The 19,790-nt window shown below is 49.8% G+C and overlaps 1 protein-coding gene across 12 annotated transcripts in view; it reads right to left on the minus strand.

The window, feature by feature from the left end:
- The window catches only part of ADD1 (adducin 1), an 87,270-nt gene that overhangs the window by 1,982 nt on the left and 65,498 nt on the right, over positions 1–19,790 (minus strand). For 3 of the 12 annotated variants that reach the window (XM_038533201.1, XM_038533202.1, XM_038533203.1), the window contains exons 9-15: positions 19,397–19,573; positions 13,584–13,928; positions 10,969–11,070; positions 10,207–10,296; positions 9,376–9,468; positions 4,512–4,668; positions 2,097–2,195 (exon numbers count right to left, since the gene is read on the minus strand). In XM_038533201.1, coding sequence (XP_038389129.1) covers positions 2,097–2,195; positions 4,512–4,668; positions 9,376–9,468; positions 10,207–10,296; positions 10,969–11,070; positions 13,584–13,928; positions 19,397–19,573 — 1,063 coding nt within the window. Of the gene's footprint in view, positions 1–1,388; positions 1,424–1,466; positions 1,520–2,096; positions 2,196–4,511; positions 4,669–9,375; positions 9,469–10,206; positions 10,297–10,968; positions 11,071–13,583; positions 13,929–19,396; positions 19,574–19,790 lie in introns of those variants that run through there. The other 9 variants (XM_038533208.1, XM_038533211.1, XM_038533209.1 and 6 more) reach the window with 9 other exon arrangements.

The following is a 19,790-nucleotide window of genomic DNA, read 5'->3' on the forward strand; positions in this document are numbered from 1 at the left end:
GGCTCTAGGGGCTTCTACTGCAACAAGAGTGAGAAACTTTGACAAAGGACTACTCTACGTCAGGGCTGGATGTGGCTCATCATACGAAACATAGATGTAGCCTTGGGCCATTTCCAGCTCCTCTTTGTGGACCCAGACCCAGTCTTGGGGCTTTGGGGGCTCCGGTCAAAGGTGCGCAAGCAGAGGGGACTGCAGTAGGACAACAACTTGACCAAGGTTTTGTTCTAGAACCCTGTGAGCATGTATTAGTCCTGAAATGAGGCCTAAATTTGGGTCCACAGCACCTGGTCTCCGCAAGGAGAAAACCATGGAAAACCAGAGTTAGCTCCCAGACCCCATGGGCGCTACCAACGTCAAACAGAATGAAATCATTTTAGGCTGGAGAATGAAAGAAGGGAGAGGAACTGCAAGGTAAGAGATGGGGTCAAGAGCCAGGCCAGCCTCAGCCCAGAAGGTGGAAACTAAAAGGGCAAAGTGGGAGGCGCCATAAAGACACAGCCTCGGGGGAGTTCCCAGGGAATGCCCTATCAGCACATTAGTCTACATGGGCTCTGACTAGGGGGAAACCAGTTTTGTAAATTTTTAAAAACATCATACAGAATTACAAGGGACCGGCTGCTTAGGCAACACTAAACCTCAGTACGGAGAATGAAGCCGCAGGCCCACAGGGGACTCAGTGCGGGTGAGGCACATGGCTAGCGCTGGAGGCTCCAGGCCCCAAACACTTAGTGCTTTGGCTCTGGGAGGCTGTGGCCACCCTAGCCTGGCCCCTGGCCACCTTCTGTCCCAGGACAGTTAAATGTCCTTACTCAGCGGGGGCAAGAGGAAGTTAGCATTCACCCCGCGTGCCCAGGTTGCCCATGGGTGCCTCCAGGGAACTTTAAGTGACCAAATGTCACTTGAGAAACAGCACCGAACAACACTCTCCCGCCTCATCCCCAAGGATGCTTAAGCACTCAGCTTAAGCAAAGATCCAAACCCAAGCAACCTACATGCAGCAGGAGGTAAACCCCACCCCACCCCAGCCCCGGCCATAGAACCTCTCCTACATGTGTCTGATCTACCGACCGCCTAGCAATCACAGGCATCACAGGCGGAGCAGGGCAACAGGATTGCTCTGGAACCCCTGAGACCCAGAGTGCTCCAGGAGGCTCCGGGGCCCACCCCACAACCCCACCATCCAACTCTGGGGTGGCCGAACCCCCCCACCAAGATGCCACTGCCTGGGATGGAGGAACTGGGTACAAGAAAGGATGGGCTGGGGGGGCTCTACCTTTATTTTGAATAAACAGAAAACAGAACTTAATAAGCAACAAAGAAGCAGGAAAATGAGGCAAAGCACAGGGAATTCCGGTTAAGCAGCAGAGGGCCAAACGCGGCGGTACTTACTATGGTAACAGGTACTCTTTAGCACATCCACCTCCTGTTTGTAACGCAGCCACAGGAAGAGAAAAGCACAGGGAGAGAATCTAGGCATTCAGTCACAGCCACTGGGTTACAGAAGAACGGCTGAGCCATTCTGTGGACAGACAGTGGGGAGGAAGGCGAGCCACAGGCTCCCCACAGGCACAGGAAGCACAACACGTAAGACTGAGGGACAGACACAAGGGCCACACGCCCACAGACACGCAGCAGGTGGTCTGAGGGGCCAGTGGAGGCCAGCACGACATGGACTTGTCACTATAGCAGGCCACACACGGTCCTGCAGCCCAGACATGATGGTAGACACTTCCAGAGGGTGAGGTTTAAGAAACGTGTAAGCAGTGGGCAGAGCTGGCATCATAAATGAAGGTGAGATCCGACCCTTGAAGCCTGTCCTCCCACCCTGCCCTGACGTCTTACTAATAAATCCGTTTTATTCCCCAGGACAGAACCAAAACAGGAGCAAGGGAGATGGGCCAGTTCGGAGCCATGTGACATGCTGGTTTCTACGAGAATGCACGCTTCCCCACCACTGTCAGGGTAACACGGACACTCATTTGCTCCCCCGCTCTGGACAGAACACAAAGTCCGGCCCTTGTGGCGGACACTGGACCACACAAGGCCATGCACCCTCCCCCAGCAGGGCGGCCACAAACTTGTCCCTTGGAGCTCACCTTCCCCAAGCTTGACAGGGGTGCTGGGGGGGGTGTGGGGGGCAGCAGCGTGCTCTGGAGGGCTCTTTTCTTTCTGTTCTCTGGTCTCGTCCAGATTCTCTGCAGAGTGACAGAAACATAGTGAAGGGCTTCACACACCACAGGCCTTCACTCTCCTCAGACGCAGACAGAGCCCCCCTGCTCTGTCCACCCGCCTGCCTTGCAGACGGCAGCTGAGGCTTCTCATTTCTCAGGTGCATCTGAGAAACAAGGAGGGCCCATGGCCATGCCGTCTTCATCTCTCCAACGGAACAAAGAAGCCGACTGTGACTGGGGTGTGGATCTGAATCTCAGTAAGATTCAACCTACTTTGTATACAAAACTCATCTCCATTCTTATTCCAGAAAGAATTATGCCAGAACCACTTTGTGACCCTGCACTCCAGGGAGGAGCCCCTCCCCACACTGAGCCAGCAGCCTGGGGTTCCAGGCACCCTACCCGACTTGCCACCTCAAAGGATGGAACATGAGAACCACATTGGTTTGCGTTTTTTATGCAGAGCATTTTCTATCAGTAATTTAAACTTGGCAACTGTAACTTTATTTTCTGAAGTAAAATATGCCAATGAGGACCAGAGGAAAAACTACAGGTACCAGGACCCAGAATCCAGAAAATTCCAAGTCTACTCACTTACGGAAAAATACGTATAATGGTATCCTAATTCCTTGACTCTCCTTCTCCCGTTTAAGTTTTTTATATTAGTAGCTTAACATCACTAGGTCTCGTATTTTGAACAAGCAGCTATAATCAATCGGCAAGGCCTCTGATCTCACAGAGATGCCAACCCACCTTCCTGAAGCCAGAGATCTATGAACAAAGGCCTTTCCATCTCCCACGAGCTCCCTCAACAGGAGCCCTGGCCCCCAAAGCCCCCCTGCCAAGGGCCAGCACCAGCACCGGGCAGGGGTCTCCTGGCAGTGCCCCTCAGCTGGCACTCCCACTGCTGATAGCTCTTTGATCTGCCAGCTCTTTGATCAGAGCATGGTCACAGCCATCCTATCCACTCAACTGCTGAAAACCTTGCTCCTCGCGGAGCCTCATGTGTAAGGAAACTCCCATGTGTCTTGTGATTTGACTCAAAAAACATTTTCTTATAATCTAGATTTCCCAGACACTGGAAGGGTCCAAAGGGCAGAAACATGTGTGCTCTGGAGTTGGGATTCACTGGCAAGACTAAGAGCTCAGGCCCATGTACCACCCTGGGGCAGGGACTTATGGCAACAGCACAGACACAGCTCTCTGCAGGGCTACTTGTACCATTTAAGGGCAATGATCAGAAGTGGAGTGTGATGTGACCGGAACACCGGGCTCATCCTGATTCGATGTGTGGTAATCTTAATTCTAATGCACAGCTAACAGAAAGGGATAGGCAGTGATGCTGTAAACACACGCGGAAAACAATTATTCAATAATAATTTTTTGCACAACACAAATATCAACAGCATCTACAAAATGCATTAGCTGGTCTAAAACCAGACCAAAAGAACCTAAATCGGGACAAATCAGAGGTTATCTGAAGAACAATATGTAATTGCCTGGACAATCCCCATGGACCCAGGGCTATGGAACACTGCAGGACTTCCATTCCTGAAGGCTGATTCCCAGGGAGCAAGCTGAGCTGTGGTCCCTGCTTAAAAGCTGAGGCTTTAGTACAAAGACCGGGGTTGGAAGTTATGGCCCTGAGGACGCACCATTGAACCTCCTGGCTGGGGGTGTCTATGCCCAGGGCCTTCCTGGTAACCAGCCAAAGGTGCTCAGGGAAAGCAAGAGACCGCTTGTGCCTTCTTGGCCAAAGCAGGGGGAGGCTAGGTTCTCAAAATTCTTGGATCTACTTTTTAAAATGTAAAGTTTGAAACTGCTCCAGGAAGTTCTGGCTCTTAAGAGTCATTCACTCTCATTTGTTCCAAAATAGTCGCATTTTGTTTTACAAAAAGATGATGTCCTGGGTCAGTAAGTTAGTTACCAGGAGAAATAAAGGCTGCACCAGCATGTAGCCACACTCTTCACTTAGCCTGGGAATGTGCCAGAGCAGTCAACATGCTGGCACATGAGCCTGTGATCACGCCCTGCCCAGAAGGACCTCCATGGTTTGTGCGGAAAGAGAGCAGTCCAGCTCTCCCACACAGTGTCTTACACAGCTGGTCTGCAGGTCCCTCCTGAGCAGACGGTTCTACAAGTATGCTTCCCCTTCTGACCCCCCCAGAACTAGGAAACGTGCCCTAACATTCTAATCTTAACCACACACAGGGCTGACTTTTCCTGCAAGTGACTGTCCTCATCAGTCACCATCAACACCTGGGCACAAAGGTGCTGGCAGGGCAGCCTCTCTGGCTTCAGGTAGCCCACGCTGAGTGCCTAGGATGTGCACACACTCACCTTCCGGGCCCTTCTGCTTCCGCTCTACCTCCCTGCGGTACTCTTCTAGCTCTCTGTCAGTGAGCGCATTGAAGGGGTTGGGGCCTGTGGTGCTCACGATGACATGGGGCTGGTATTCCTTCTCAATGATGGCCTTGGAGGCTGTCACAAGCTCCCCCTGCAGATGAAAAGGGACAGGTGGTTTGGAGAAGCCTTGCCTGAGGGAACTCTCCCCCCTCCCAGGCCAGGCTGCAGGCAAGGCGGGGTGGGCAAACTTCTCGGAGCACACAGCCGTCTGGGGGAATCCAGGGCAGCACCCCGGCCCTGAGGCTGAGGCTGAGCAGCAGCCTCCAGTGGTCAGACACAGAGAAACACAACTCTGAAGCTACAAAACAAATTAAGAGGAGAAAACAATCCTAGTCCTTCAGGTTTCAGAGACAGAGGCACCAAAGTGCAGATGGACGGCACACAGCACCTCAAGAGGAATGCAGTCTCCTTCCCACCAGGGATGGAAGAGCTGACTTGTCAGTCCACTGCCCTCCTCCGGACATCAGAAAACATCCAGGATCCCAAGTCAGGGAAGGTATGCTAGGAGATCTGCTTACTTTCTAAGTACGCAGACTGAGTTCTGTTCTTTTAACTATGTGTTGAGTTTATAACTAGCTCCTGGATCTCGTCCCAAAACAAAGACATTTTTTAGGAAGTCCGAGAATACCAGTATATCTGAGGAATTTGGGAAACCAAGAACGTGTAGGAAAGAAAGAGAAAAGCAAGCAAGCAGAGCACAAGGGTGGCTGGCAGGGAGGCAGCCCCAGCTGGGAAGGGTGGGGTGGGGAGGAAGCCCTGGAAGGAAGAGCCCATGAGGGAGGCAACCTTGGGGTGCAGGAAGTCCTGCCTACACTCACCTGCCCTAGCACAGCTCTGTGCCCTACCACCCAGCCTGGTTGGCCCTCAAATGCCAGGGGTTCATTTTCTGAGAAAGTTAGCCAACACACACACACACACACACACACACACACACACACCCATTACTTAATGGGAGCTTCCAAAAACAAACCACAGTAGCAGAATCCAAAATTCGGATACTAGGCAGGGTCTGTCAATACTCCCCTCAGTAAGGGCCAAACAGCAGAGAGAGCACTCGAGCAATGTGCCCGAGAGACAGCACCAAACTGAGTGCTGGGGAAATTCCAGCTCACCTGGGACACCTGCTGCCCTGACAAAGCCTAGGGAGCTTGGGCTGAAGCACAGCTGTTCAGCGCACTCCAGGATTGACCATGGCCACAGAGCCAGGGAGGAGAAGCAAAGAACCTGCTGGAGTTGGCCACCTTTGCTCAGAGTGCCTCAAGATTCAAGATGACCTGGATGGTCGGGGTTGGGGGGCTCCTTCTGACCAATGCTGACCCAAAGTCAACTGGCCTTTCACTCAGAAGCAGCCCTGTCTCCCCAAGACAGGGAACTGAATCCCTGCCTGCCACTCACTGCCCACTGAAGCCTATTCCTAAGCACAGGCTCTAGCTCTGTGGCTGACAGCAGCTGAGCCGGTCTGTAAATCAAGGGCAACTTGGCCCAATGTACCTGCATCCTGGTATCATGGCCAATAAAATGAGGAGGTGACATGAGGTTTGAGAGAAAGGTTTCAATTAACTTAAAATTTCAAATCAAGGAATGAATAAAATACCAAGAATCACCTGCCACAGAGGCACCTGTGGATAAGCAAAGCCCCTCCTGTGCAGAGACACCTGACCATACAGGACCTCCTTCCTCCAAGTTCCTCAGCCAACAGCCAAGTGGCCACCAACACCAAGGCTCAGAACAGACTAGGGGACAGAGGGACCCTGTTCTCTAGGGGGCGGGGGAAGGAAATGGAGCAAGGCTTGGGATGCAGAAGGAAACGGCCCCTGCAGAGCAGCCTGGGCTGAGAAAGCAGGATGGAAGGCAGCTGCTCTCACCAGCAGGCTACATGGAGGCTCTTGCTGCTTCCCCCACTTCTAGCCACAGAACAGAGGCTCTAAGCAAACCCAGTGCCCAGGAACTCCTTCTGCACTTGGTGAAGGCAGCTGGCGAGCAATATGAACACGGCTATGACCCAACCTCTCCGAACATCAGGCTTTCCTCCGTAAAACCCACTCAGCTTGGAATTCACGTTCTTAGTGTCGGGCCACACACTTGTGGTTGTTCAACAAGTTTACCAAGTAAGTGTGCCAGGTGGGCTCAGGCCCCTGCTGTTTCTACCATGCAGTCCGAAGCATGGGAAGGCCATGGCCCAAGTGCAGGGGAACATGGAGAACAGGGAGATGCAACTGTTGCCTGCACAGGGTAGCTTTCAGCATCAACTTGTCTGCTTGATGTCTCACAGCTCGATTCACTAGTAACCAAGTCCGGAAGGCACCAGATTATTTCAGGCTACGTGCCGGCAGGCGCCATGCGTGCTGGGGTCAAGAGAGCCTTCAGCTGAACTCAGGATTCCTTTCGGAACCAGAGTCTCAGGGTATGGCTGACAGTTCACAGCCCCTTCTTCCATCAGAAGACAACACTGCTCTGAATGGACGGCCATTGTCAGGGAGGGAGAGATGGAAGCAAAGGGAAGTCCTTCTTAAAAGCCCTAACTTCCTATGTCCCAAACACACATTCCTCAGAGTCTCAAATGGAATGCAAGGATCCATACACCTGCTTATAGGAAAAAGGACATTTTTAGGATATTTAACAAAGCCCTTTTCACTCGGTCAAAGGGAAACTCAAAGTGCAGGCAAGCAGCGCCATCTTGTAGAAGGAGCAATACAGTCTGCATTTTTGAGAACCACACAAAAGACGTGGGGACCGTCAAGGCCTAGAGCAGAATCATATTTTCAACATAGACATGAAATCTGCTTAGTCAGTGTGAGAAAGACCATGGGTGCACATGTGAGCCCCAGAAGAAGGGTGCTGGAGAAAACGCAAGCGGGAAGGAGAATCTAGGGATGGGACAGGGACACCTCAGCTGGGCTGGGCACAGTTTCCTGACGTAACCCCACCTGGATGCACCACTCACACAGAGTGCGGTGTTCACACCGTGAGGAGGACACTGCAGTTGCCAGGAGTCCCATTCCCACCGACTCGGACTTCCTGGCCTGGGAGGGCTTGTGTCTATACTTCATGAAACACTCACAGGTGACATGACACACAGCCAAGCCTGACATGGCCAGAGCAACAACAGACTTGGGGCTAGTTGAGGACCCAGCCAAAAAAGCCCCCTTTAAATGCAGCCCACCTTTCAGAGAGCACTGACAGGGTGTAAGCAGAAACCACTACGTGTGCTACAGGGCCAGAGAGACTGCAGAGCAATGACTGCTCCAACCAGCTCTGCCCGCAGAGTGACAGGTGACAGCCATAGGTGGACACTGCACATTAAGTCCCCTGCCCCCTAGGCTCATGGATTCAGCACACCATTACACATCTGAGGGAAAAAAAATATGAACTCACAAGATCACAACAGCTTACAGGCCAAAGAACTGAGATATGCAAAACAAGCACATCTTTCTCCCTTGCTCTGAAGAGTTCCTCCAAGAAAGGAAGCTGGAAACACATTCTATCAATAAGGAGAAATAGGACCCGTGGAATTAATACAGAAGTATGCAAAATAACATTATGGGTGGGAATTCCACATAGGAATATAGAACCTTTAATACAAATCTGCTTCTTTCTGGCAATTGGAATATCACTACAGTGATACCTGCATCTCAGTGGAGCCGCACAAAGTCAAAAAGAGATACCCCTATATTTCCTTTAAACACAGGGTAAACATGACTAAGACTCAGGATGTCCGCCCTCAGCACCAAGGAGCACACCCTCAGCCCAAATGCTCACAGGAAGTCTCCTTCTGCCTGGGCAAGTAACACCACACACACTCCCACCTGCCACCTCTGGTATCCATATACACAGACGACAACTTTGAACTTCAAAGTTTTGTGTCTCCCCACCACCACTTCTTAAAAATCATTGAGGGGGATGGCGCTTGGGGTGCTCAGTTGATGAAGTGTCTGCCTTCAGCTCAGGTCATGATCCCAGGGTCCTAGGCTTGAGCCCTGAGTTGGGCTCCCTGCTCAGTGGGGAGTCTGCTTCTCCCTCTCCCTCTGCCCCTCCCCACTGCTCATGCACTCACTCTCTTTCTCTCAAGTTAAATAAATAAAATCTTTTCTGGGACACCTAGGTGGCTCAGTGGTTGAGCACTTCCCTTCAGCCCAGGGCGTTATCCTGGAGTCCTGGGATCAAGTCCCACATTGCGCTCCCTGCATGCAGCCTGCTTCTCCCTCTGCCTGTATCTCTGCCTCTCTGTGTGTCTCTCATGAATAAATAAGATCTTTAAAAAAAAAGAAAAAAACTTTAAAAAATTTATCTCTAAGTTTTTAAGGGAAAAAAAGAAATATATTTCATCAATAAAAACTGGTCTGATTTCTTTCCTATTCCTCTGAAATCACATACCCTCCCGCTGCCAGGTCCACTCCACGTGCAGTCACAGCTGAGCAAGCAAAGGTAGAAGGCCACAGAGGAGCACTGCCACTGCCCACGGTCTGCCCACACGAGCCTTTTGCAATCAGCATCTTATAAAAGGCAAACTAAAACCCAAAAGCATGCACTACCCAAAGTCACGTGCACAAGTTCAGAAAGGCACCACGCCATTAAGATGGGCCCATTCTCTGCAACCTTGTGGAATAATGACAGTTGTAAAATTGTCTTCATTAAAGAAGAGGCAGAAGAGAACCTCTGCACAACCCCACAAGTAACTCAGAAACTAATTTAAAGCTCCTCCATCAGTAAGACAGTGGCTGGCGAGAGCAGACAGGTGGGGTCGGGCAGGTGGAGTGCGGCGCGTGCTGACAGGTGGTGAGGACAGGGCAGTGAGTACCTTTCTAAAAGAGAGGGGTTTAGCAGGACTAAAGGTCTGCTCTGTGAGCTCGAGCCCTTCGATTGTCTCCGTACAGTCAGAGAGGGGTGCGTCCTGCAACAGTAAACTGAGTCATCAGAGCCCACCAGGCCCAGCTTTGAAGTATCAACTGAGAGCGCAGGGTGGAGCCAGCTGAGGGCATGCAGCAGATAGCCGTCCACATGAAAGCAGTGGTGATGGCGGTGCCACATGCAAGCACAGACCACACAACCAGGACCCCGGCTGACCACATTCGGAAAGCAGTCACCTACCCTGCAGTCGTGGTTAACGCATTCAGTGGCAACTTCATTTCCAGAGATAACTACTTACATGATTATCTTCAATGGGCCACGAAGTATAGTCCCTTTACAGAAAGGCATGTAAATGCGGTTCACATTTACAGGTGCCCTCTGTAAGCACTTTTCCCCAAGCAGCACTTTATTGCAGATAGCAATGTGTACACGAGAACAAAAAGTCCATTAAACCCGCCCTCTTCTAGCCTTTTCCCCAGTGTACTGCTAAAATCAGGGCACATCCAGGTCCCAAAGCAGGCGGCATGTATGCCACCTTCACGCAGGCATGCATTGCATGGAGCAGGGCTGGGGGAGGACGCGGCCCGTGGGCATGCTTATGCTAAATCTACAACTTCAGGAAAAGTGGCAGGGTTATTTATCGTGAGGATTTTTCACGGAGATAACTGGTTGCCTAGAACACTTACCTCATTGAGTCATTTTCTCCCAACTCAAGAATAATTTTGGAGTAGACAGCCATTAGAGGCACCACCCACTAACGTCAGACATTCTGAGCTCTCACCTGGACTAGGCTCCTGTCCATCACTACACCACACAGAACCTGGGACTGGGGGCCAGCCGTCTTAATGTCCTGTAAGTTCTGCTCTCGGATCTGAGGATGCAAGAAGGAGAAACACATTAACAGTACAGAGAAGCCTCCCTGTGACTTCCAGTCACTGTTTGGGCACTGGAGCCCCAGAACCACACCCAAGTTGCACTTCTGTACCTGGCCCTCACAGTCCCACATGGCCATAGTGCCCACCCAATGCTGCCAGTCCAGCTTGTTGAGAAGTTCCTGAGTCGTAGGGGATGGACTAATCCATTCCTTTCTGTACTTTCTAGATGGCTTGGGTAAGCACAGATCTCTCACCATACTCATTATGTTGAGCGGGAACATTCCCCATGTGCCCATGTTATAGCGACACCCGGAACACTGGTACATCTCATGTTCTAACCAGCAAACATTCACAGCTCAATAAGTGAACGCTAGAATGCAGGGGCAAAGGCTGTTCTCACCAGAAACAGGTTCTCTGGCTTCCAATCCTGCCTGCCATGTGAGCTGAGCAAGCATCTGCTCAAGAACCACAGGGCCCCAGACTGTCACTCACACATCACACTTGTTAGCACAATAGCAGAAGCAGTGAAAAGACTTGGCCTTTGCCGCAAAAGCAGTGACAGCAGATGCCATCCATTGGGGCAAGTGCGCTCTGCACCCCGTCCAACCTGTTGCTGCTTCTGCTCACATGCAAATTTCCACTGAGGGCTGACAGCCACCGATACTCACCTTGTTTCTCATCTCCTGGACCTCTCTGGGGTTAGTGTTCAATGGAACAAACAGGTTAGGGACAGCAGAGGTGGAGGTTCTATGTCCATCCTCTTTAGTCCACTGCAAATATCAAGAACAGTTGAAAAGTCAGAATTGGGACAACAGTACATGACACCACAGCATCCAATCTGTCCAATGTGTCTCACACCTGGTCATGCATGGACATCACAGAGAATGAACCAATGACCACACCTCCTGTCACCACAGCAGGGGGATCAGGGCAGGGCATGTGCAAATAGGAAGCCAAGTCGTGACTGACCAGCACACACCATCCACAAGGCCTAGTGGAAAACTAGGGCCCAGTACAGGCTGATGACAGAGCGATGCTCTGTGACTCCCGTGGACTAGTCAGGGCCAGGGTGGGTGTGTGTGTGTGTGTGTGTGTGTGTGTGTGTGTGTGTGAGTGAGACCCTGCAGAGCACATTGGTTCACTGCCCTGAGAGTCATTAATGCCAAAGCCGCTGGTAGCATGAGATGGCAGGGTCATGAAAAGCAATGTGATGTTGCCATCCAGGTGGAGGGAAAGACCGCACTGTGGGCAAAAGTGGGCATCACCGAAGTTCTGCATGGAGATCAACGAGAGCATCGGAATGCCGGCAGAGCCTGCTCAACTAAAGAAAATCACTGTGCGGGTGTGCGTGGTGGCTGCCCAGTGGAGAGTTTGGTGATGCTGAATATTTTATATAACTTAATACTTTAGAGCGTTACAAAAATATCCCCAACAAATGTAAAGCACTCCATGAGTTCTCATCATAAGGCTGTTTTAGTTTCAGTGCGAAGCATCAGCACACCGCGCCTTTCACATGCTGGATTTTTTTGATCTCTGATTAAATAGGAGATTTTTCATCAAATTCTAATTCTCCGGCATGGGCGGGCACTGAACATTAAAACAAGGCCAGCGATGGTGTGCCTTTCAGAGTACTTTAAGGAGGCAGGAGGGTAGCCAAAAACCATAAGGCTTTAAAGAAAGCAACAGAACTGGCCGATGCTTAGCCGCTGTGAAGGGAAATGTGGGATGGGCATGAGCTGGGAGGTACTCACTGATGATTATCTTCTCAGATAAAAATAACTCCAGCTTTTTATTAAACATACGTTTTAGTCAAAACATTAACCCAATAACCTCAGAAGCTTGAACATGTCTGAAACTTAAGAACAGTCACGGTGAGTTCACATACCAACCTGGGAGCACAGCATGGAGCGTGCACTGTTCCGCAACGGTAAGAAACACACTTAGCTGCGGAACGAGACCTCCCCTTCAATGGGCACACACGGCTCCCCAAGACACCTCACGTGATCTCGTGTATCCCCAAGCCAACAGCAAATACAGCTCACAGCTGCTACTACACATGTGCTTGGGGACACCTCAGCACTGCGACTCAGCACTATGTATCGGTATCAGCAGTGGAAAGTTGGTTTTTAGGCCCACCCCTTTAACAAGTAAAATAAATATAAACAAAACAAATGAAACTGGAAAAGAAAAACAAAACGAAGGAGAGGGAGAGAGGGAGGGCGAGGGAGAGGAGAGACGGGCTCGAACGCAGAGTCTCTGCCCACATGACCCGTCTGCTCAGGAGCACAAAGGCTCTCTCACCAGAGCCACCTGGGGAAGACAGAGCTGCTTTCTTTGGAATAAATCTATAAAGTAAAAACACTGTTATTAGGGAAAGGGAGACCCCGTCTGCTTCCTCGGGGCCTATTGTTTGAGGCCCTCTGACCTAACATCACCTGGACTCCTGCAGAACGCGTCATGCAGAAAGAAGCCTGCCCTGGCCCCAGTCTCTTCACAAGACCCCATGTCAGGGGTGGGCGCCCTACTCTGTGGCGCAGGAGCCAAGGGAGGGGGTGGTGAAGACCAGTCCCCATGGGATGTGAGCACCAGGACGCAGAGTATCTCTCAGGGCAGTGCTTGTGACTACCGCACAAAGCACGCCTGGCAGGGTCTGTCGCTGGTGCCTGCAGATGGCCTGCACTGCACTTAGGTCATGCCACACCCAGCAGGAGTCACATGACTCACCACTATGGCCATCTACTCACATGCAACAGTCCATGCACAAGGCAGCTGGCTTAGAGCATTCGGAGGCTTTGGGACAGCAAGTGAGGCACGAGGCTAATGAGAAAGGATGAGGTCAGCTGATAAAACACCTGTGAGACCAGAGGCAAACTGCTTAAGAAAGCACGGAAGACTTTAAAGCACAGACTGCAGTGATTTTGCAAAATGGCTGGAGGTAATAACACTAAAATCACAGCTCAAGACTCAACTACCATTTTGTGCATGAGGTTTCAGGATTCCTTGAATACAATTTGAATTAAACGGCAGCTTGACTTGTGGGTTAACAGGTAAGTTACTTAGTATCCCTGCTACTGTGAGTTAGGTGATGCTGGCATTACTGGAGCCCAACCACAGATCTTAAGCAGTTTCAAGCAGACAGATTCTGGTTGATGCTAAAGAAGGTTAATGAAGAAAGTTTGCCTTCAATCTGAGTCAGAGGGGCTGGATTCCCAAAGCCTCCGAAGCCCCAGCTGTCCAACTTGCTCTACATCATCTAACTATGAACAGTAAGGTAGGCACAGACCAAGCAGTTGGTAATACAGCTTGGCACGCAGACACCGGACGAGAGAGACTGCAGCAAGGGTTTCACGCGATCGTGTGTAACGTTCGTCCACACCTTAGTCTTCGACTTGGGGCTGCTTCCATTCTGCCCCTCCTCGGAAGCATCGTCACCTCGGCCAGAGCTCAGCCATCTTGTCTTCTCCCGCTGCTGCTTCTGAAAACTGTGTCTGAGAGGGGAGCAAGTGCCTGGGTCCCCGTCACCAGCGAAAGAGTAACCTGTGACACTCGCAGGAGCCTCCACATCGCTATGTTTTTTAGATTTCTCTCTCAGAGCAGGGTATCGGTAAGGGTAGCCAGTTCTGTAACCCTAGGATCCAAAGAGATGGAAATACAGTCACTATTCCAGATTTTGACACAGTGTCACTTAAGAAAGCTGTGTGGAATCCCCTAGAAAAGCTAGACGTGTGCACACCCGGCAACGCTGCAGGGCAGCAGAGACACAGGATATTCACCCAAATTCTGAAAGTAGACCTATTCCTAACAGCCCCAGATCAGAAAGAGCCAGCAACCCTCAACGGGGCCAACTGAGGAAGATCTACGCCACAGAGTAGGGCCCAGGAATCTGAGCAAACACCCCATTACTAAGGCACCATTAGGATGAATCTCACAAATATGACGCTGAGTCAAAGAAACCAAATGGGAAAGAACACCCTGTATTATTCTACTCATAAAAAGGACAGAAAGAGGCAAGCCAATCTTTGTCATTAGAAGATAAAACAATGGTCACCCTTGGGGTGAGGTAAGTGCCTAAAAGGAAGACGAAAGGTATTGAGGTGCTGCTGGGGTGTTTTGTTTTGTTTGTTTTAAAATAGGCTCCATGCCCGACATGAGGCTTGAATTTACAACCCTGAAGTCAAGGGTCGCATGCTGTACTGACTGAGCCAGCTGGGCTAGGCGCCTGAGCACGGCCAGCTTTTGATTTGGGTATTGTTTATACGGTGTGTCCAGTTTTTGAAAGTTAATAAACTAGATACTTAAGGCTTACTTGCTGCTGGCTATAGTATAGGTTGTATTGATCAACCTAGTTAATTTTTTTTTTTTTTTTTTTTTTACCTTTTAAGACAAAGTTTAGATACTGTGACAATCTTTGGGGAAGACCAAACAAGTCTACCTCATGACAACTAGTTCTTGGCAAAACTACTTTACCTTTAAACATATCAATGTTTGAGTTCAACTTTCGATTCTGCCTCATAACCACTCACCAGGGCTTTAGGACATGGGGCCCACTAGTTAACACCTCTGTAACACACTGTAACAGCCCTCAGCCCTTGGGCTGGACTAACCTGTGTGCTAGCTCCCATAGACCATCTCTCTGAGGAAAGGATGACATTTTTTTTTTTTTAAGATTTTATTTATCTATCCATGAGAGAGAGAGAGAGAGAGAGAGAGAGAGGCAGAGACACAGGCAGAGGGAGAAGCAGGCTCCATGCAGGGAGCCTGACGTAGGACTCGATCCCGGGACTCCAGGATCACGCACTAAACCGCTAAGCCACCCAGGGATCCCCTCTGACATCTTACACATCCCTCCCTTCCAGTACTTACTTAGCATCCAGTGGGTGTGGCATAAAGACTTTATGGTGGCCTCCATGGTCCCCACCTGCTGTTAAGGCCCTCCTCCTACACTGTGGGCAGGATGACTTTGCTTCTAACCAGAGAAATTTGGCAAAGGTGGTAGGATGTATTACTTAAGAGTGTAGCACTTTTTTTTTTTTTTTTTAAGATATATTTCAGAGAGAGAGTGTAAGAGCACACAAGTGTGAGAGGCAGAGAGAATCTCAAGCAGACTCTGCGATGGAGCGCAGATGGAGCTCCATCCCATGACCCTGAGATCATGACCCAAGCTGAAACCATGAGTCGGGCGTTTAACCAACTGTGCCATCAGGCACCCCAAGAGTGTAGCACCCATCTTGAGAGGCTCTCTCTGTCCATCACTGGTTCAAAGAACCAAGGTGCCAGGACTCTCACAGCTATTAAGGAAAGGAATCCCTCTCACAATCCTGGGGAGTCCGGGTTCTGCCCCCTCCAGCCTTCTGATGACAGTCCCGTCTGGGTCGACACCCCGACTACAGGATTCCTTTTGAGACCCTAAGCCAAGAAGGTGGCTCAGCTGGCTCCTGACCCACAGCTGCATGTCTGGACCAAGTCATTCACAGCAATGAATGAACAATGAATGACAGGAGAATTAGGGGCTAGTCATACAAGAGGGGCCATAGCCTGTGCCCTGCATTCTGCAGTGCTCTGGAATCATTCACATTTCTCCCAATTCAAAAATTTGCCCCCTCCCCTTTGAGTGCTCCTCTTCTTTGGGAAGCCATTTTCATTACCAATCACTTCTTTGCTACATTAAAAAAAAGGGTGCTAATAATCCCTAAATGTGATCATGGGTGGCTGTTTTCTCCACCACTGTCCTCAGGAAGATAGGTAAATGTCTACACTACAGTCTTCCCATTGAGAACATACTCTGTTGAGGAAAGAGAAGAACACTGTAGAAAGGCTATCTTCAGAAAAATACAGTTCTTGTTAATTCAAGTTTCCTCTTGCTTAGGGAGCCAAGACTCTTGAGTAGTCTCCATGACTTCAGGATAAACCACCAGAACCTCACAAAATTTTATCCTGAGAGGGTAGAGTTGTTATTATTATTGTTATTCTCTTTTAAATGCTGTGAAGCCGAAATTAGAGGTGATCCTTGGCCATCAGACTTGTTGTAGGGCTTGGCTTAAGAGTCGAACATACAGATTCATTCCTTCTTTGAAAAGCTGGAATTACATCTTGATATTGTAGGGAAGCAATTTAGCACTTCTAATTCTATGTTAAAATACTTCTTACATGGGCAGCCCAGGTGGCTCAGCGGTTTAGCGCCATCTTCAGCCCAGGGCGTGATCCTGGAGACTCAGAATTGATCGAGTCCCGCATTGGGCTCCCTTCATGGAGCCTGCTTCTCCCTCTGCCTGTGTCTCTGCCTCTTTCTCTCTGTGTGTGAAGATTTTTAAAATCTTTTTTTTTTAATTTTTATTTATTTATGATAGTCACACACAGAGAGAGAGAGAGAATCTTCAACTATTATCTACCCTGCTCAACTATGTGCATAACATACATGGTTAATCAGAATGCTACGTTAAAACATGGACTATAGGGGTGCCTGGAGGGCTCAGCCGGTTAAGCTTCTGCCTTTGGCTCAGGTCACAATCTCAGGGTCCTAAGATGGAGGCCCATGTCAGGCCCCTGCTCAGTGGGGCTCGCTACTCTCTGTCGAATAAATAAAATCTTTAAAAAACTGGACTATAATCCTAATTATTATTTTTTATACACTACATAGCCTTCTCATATCAAAAATGACAGCAATGACAGTGTGTAGTAGGGACGCTGAACACACCACCACTGTAATGAGCACTTCACTATTCATCTTTCATTCTTTCTCTCCCTCTAGGCAAATTAGAATTACTGCCTAATTCTGATTTCTCTCCACCTTCTAGAAAATGTGGGGGCTGGTGTTCTTGATTCTTAGTCCTCTCTCTTCCCTACCTAATGTTTAGGTCACAGAGCAGTGAGCCATCAGAGTACCTGCCAGAAGGAGAAGCCGCTGCCCCACGCTCCTTGCTTCACCAGGCCCCTTGAGGGAACCTGCCACCCAATGCTGATATCTGGGCCACTCCCCCCACCCAACTCCAGCTGCTTCTTCCACCTTCTTAGGGAGCTTCCTTCCTCCACCTGCTTCCCACAAGCAGTCCTGGCCTGTGCCCCATCTCTGCCTCTGAGGCCCTCACTATGCTCTGTTAGAACCCACATCCCAGATACTTGGCTGCATCTGGAATTGTGTATCCCTCTTCCTGATGAAGTCATGCATTCCTCGTGTCCTGTTAATGGCTTTAGGCTCAACAGTAGATGGTCAGTTAATGCAACCCATCTATTTTTTTTTTTTTAAGATTTATTTATTCCCAAGAGACATAAAGAGAGAGGCAGAGACAAAGGCGGAGGGAGAAGCAGTCTCCCCATGGGGAGTCTAATGTGGGACTCGATCCCAGAACCCCAGGATCACAACCTGAGCCAAAGGCAGATGTTCAACCGCTGAGCCACCCAGGTGCCCCAATGCAACCCATCTTTACTGGTCTAATGAATTCAGAAGTTATGGAAGATTCTGCTTTCTCTGTTCACTCCTCCCTGACTAACCAAATCCAGCCCCTGAAGACACTTAGCACATCCTGAATCAGATCCTTGAATTCTTTTGGTTCCACAATCTTCTAGAAAGTTAAACTCCCTGCCTTCTGAAGCCACCCCTCCCATCTATGACCTGGTCTAATAGTCAGGACTTCCTCAGTTTAGGCTAGACTGTGTACCAGTGGATCTGTGCTGCCATCTACAGTTCCCAGCACAGCCACAGACACACATGGGGACTTCAGCCCTTCCTTTTTTTTTTTTTTTTAATAGTTATTTATTCATGAGAGACACACAGAGAGAGAGGCAGAGACAGAGGCAGAGGGAGAAGCAGGCTCCATGGAGGGAGCCCAATGTGGCACTCGATCCTGGGACTCCAGGATCACGCCCTGGGCTGACGGTGGTGCTAAACCACTGAGCCACCCAGGGATCCCCGACTTCAGCCCTTCCTACAGCTTCTCAGTCCCACACTCCTGGGACAGGTCCTCCTGTCTCCATTGCCTAATGTCACATGGCAAGATGATGGACTCTCTGAACTCCATCAAAACAGTGTGACATTGCAGCAGGCAATAGGGCCCTTTATCGTTTGTCCTACAATACCTTGTTCTGAATATGCAAAGAACCTGCTCACACCAGAGACGTGGCCACCCTGGAAAGCAAATCCCCACCCCACCCCCATCCCCACTGTGGCATCTTCATTGCGCAGACATCTTCCTTCTGCCAACTCAGCCTATCACAATTTTACCTACTCTTTTTTTTTTTTTTAATTTTTTTTTTAATTTTTATTTATTTATGATAGTCACAGAGAGAGAGAGAGAGAGAGAGAGAGAGAGAGGCAGAGACACAGGCAGAGGGAGAAGCAGGCTCCATGCACCGGGAGCCCGATGTGGGATTCGATCCCGGGTCTCCAGGATCGCGCCCTGGGCCAAAGGCAGGCGCCAAACCGCTGCGCCACCCAGGGATCCCAATTTTACCTACTCTTTGAGGTCATTTCCAAGTGCCACCCACATAGTTTCCCCCGATCCCTGCCAAAGGAGGAGACTGCTCACTGAACCCTCTAGCACAGACTGCACCCTGCTGGGTACCACCCAAACATCCCAATTATGCTGTAACACCAGGCCCAGTTTCTGTGTTGTGCTGGGCTCCGGGTCACTGCACCATGGGAAAAGGGTCTCCCACACAGTAAATCAGCAGCAAATGTCTGTGGAACACAGTAGTCAGGCCACACGTGGCTAGAACTTGCTGTTAAAAAGCAAAACGTGGCTAGCTTCCCCACCCCCATCCCATGGCTTGTTTGTGGGAAGATGGGTACTGAGCTGACTGCTGCTCCAGGAGCCAGTTACCCAGTAGTCCACTTCAGAGCAGAGCAAGCTCTGTGCTCTTGCCCCCACCTCATCCAAAGGAGATTCCTTTTGAACCACACAGGAACACAAGAAACCCTCCTCTTTATATTTTACAGTGACTTAGCTTCGGAGTTCAATTACCCTGGTGCTTCTGTATGATTTTTGAGGGTGAAAGCATTCAGATACTGCATGAAGACAGCAATTTTACTTGCTATAAAAACACCAACACTGCTGCTTTCAGAACAAAAGCTTTACCATCATGTGGTAGCAACATTCTTACCAGATTATCGAGCATCCGCATGAGGGCTTCAAACTCCTGCTCGCCAATCTGCCACTTGGGAGGTGAGCCGGTGCCCTCCCCTGCCGGGGACCCCGGGGAACGGGATTTGGCTTTGTACTTGCCAGGATCCAGGAGAACTAAGTTGTCTGGCCCTCCTGCACTGGCCAGAGTTCGAACCTTTTCAAAACAAGCAAACAGTATAGTTTGAGTTCCTTACTGAGGGCAAGACAATCAGATCAGCTGACTACAAGAGATTACTCAAACAGAAACCAAATTTCTAAGAGTGTAAGAATGAAAAATGCAGGATGGACAGCAACAGGCTATCCATATACAAGGTCACTTTTGAAAGTTCTTTAGAAAACAAAAATACTACACGCTCATGCTTGGAAGGAGC

Source organism: Canis lupus, chromosome 3 (assembly GCF_011100685.1).
Source record: "Canis lupus familiaris isolate Mischka breed German Shepherd chromosome 3, alternate assembly UU_Cfam_GSD_1.0, whole genome shotgun sequence".
NCBI lineage: Eukaryota > Metazoa > Chordata > Mammalia > Carnivora > Canidae > Canis > Canis lupus.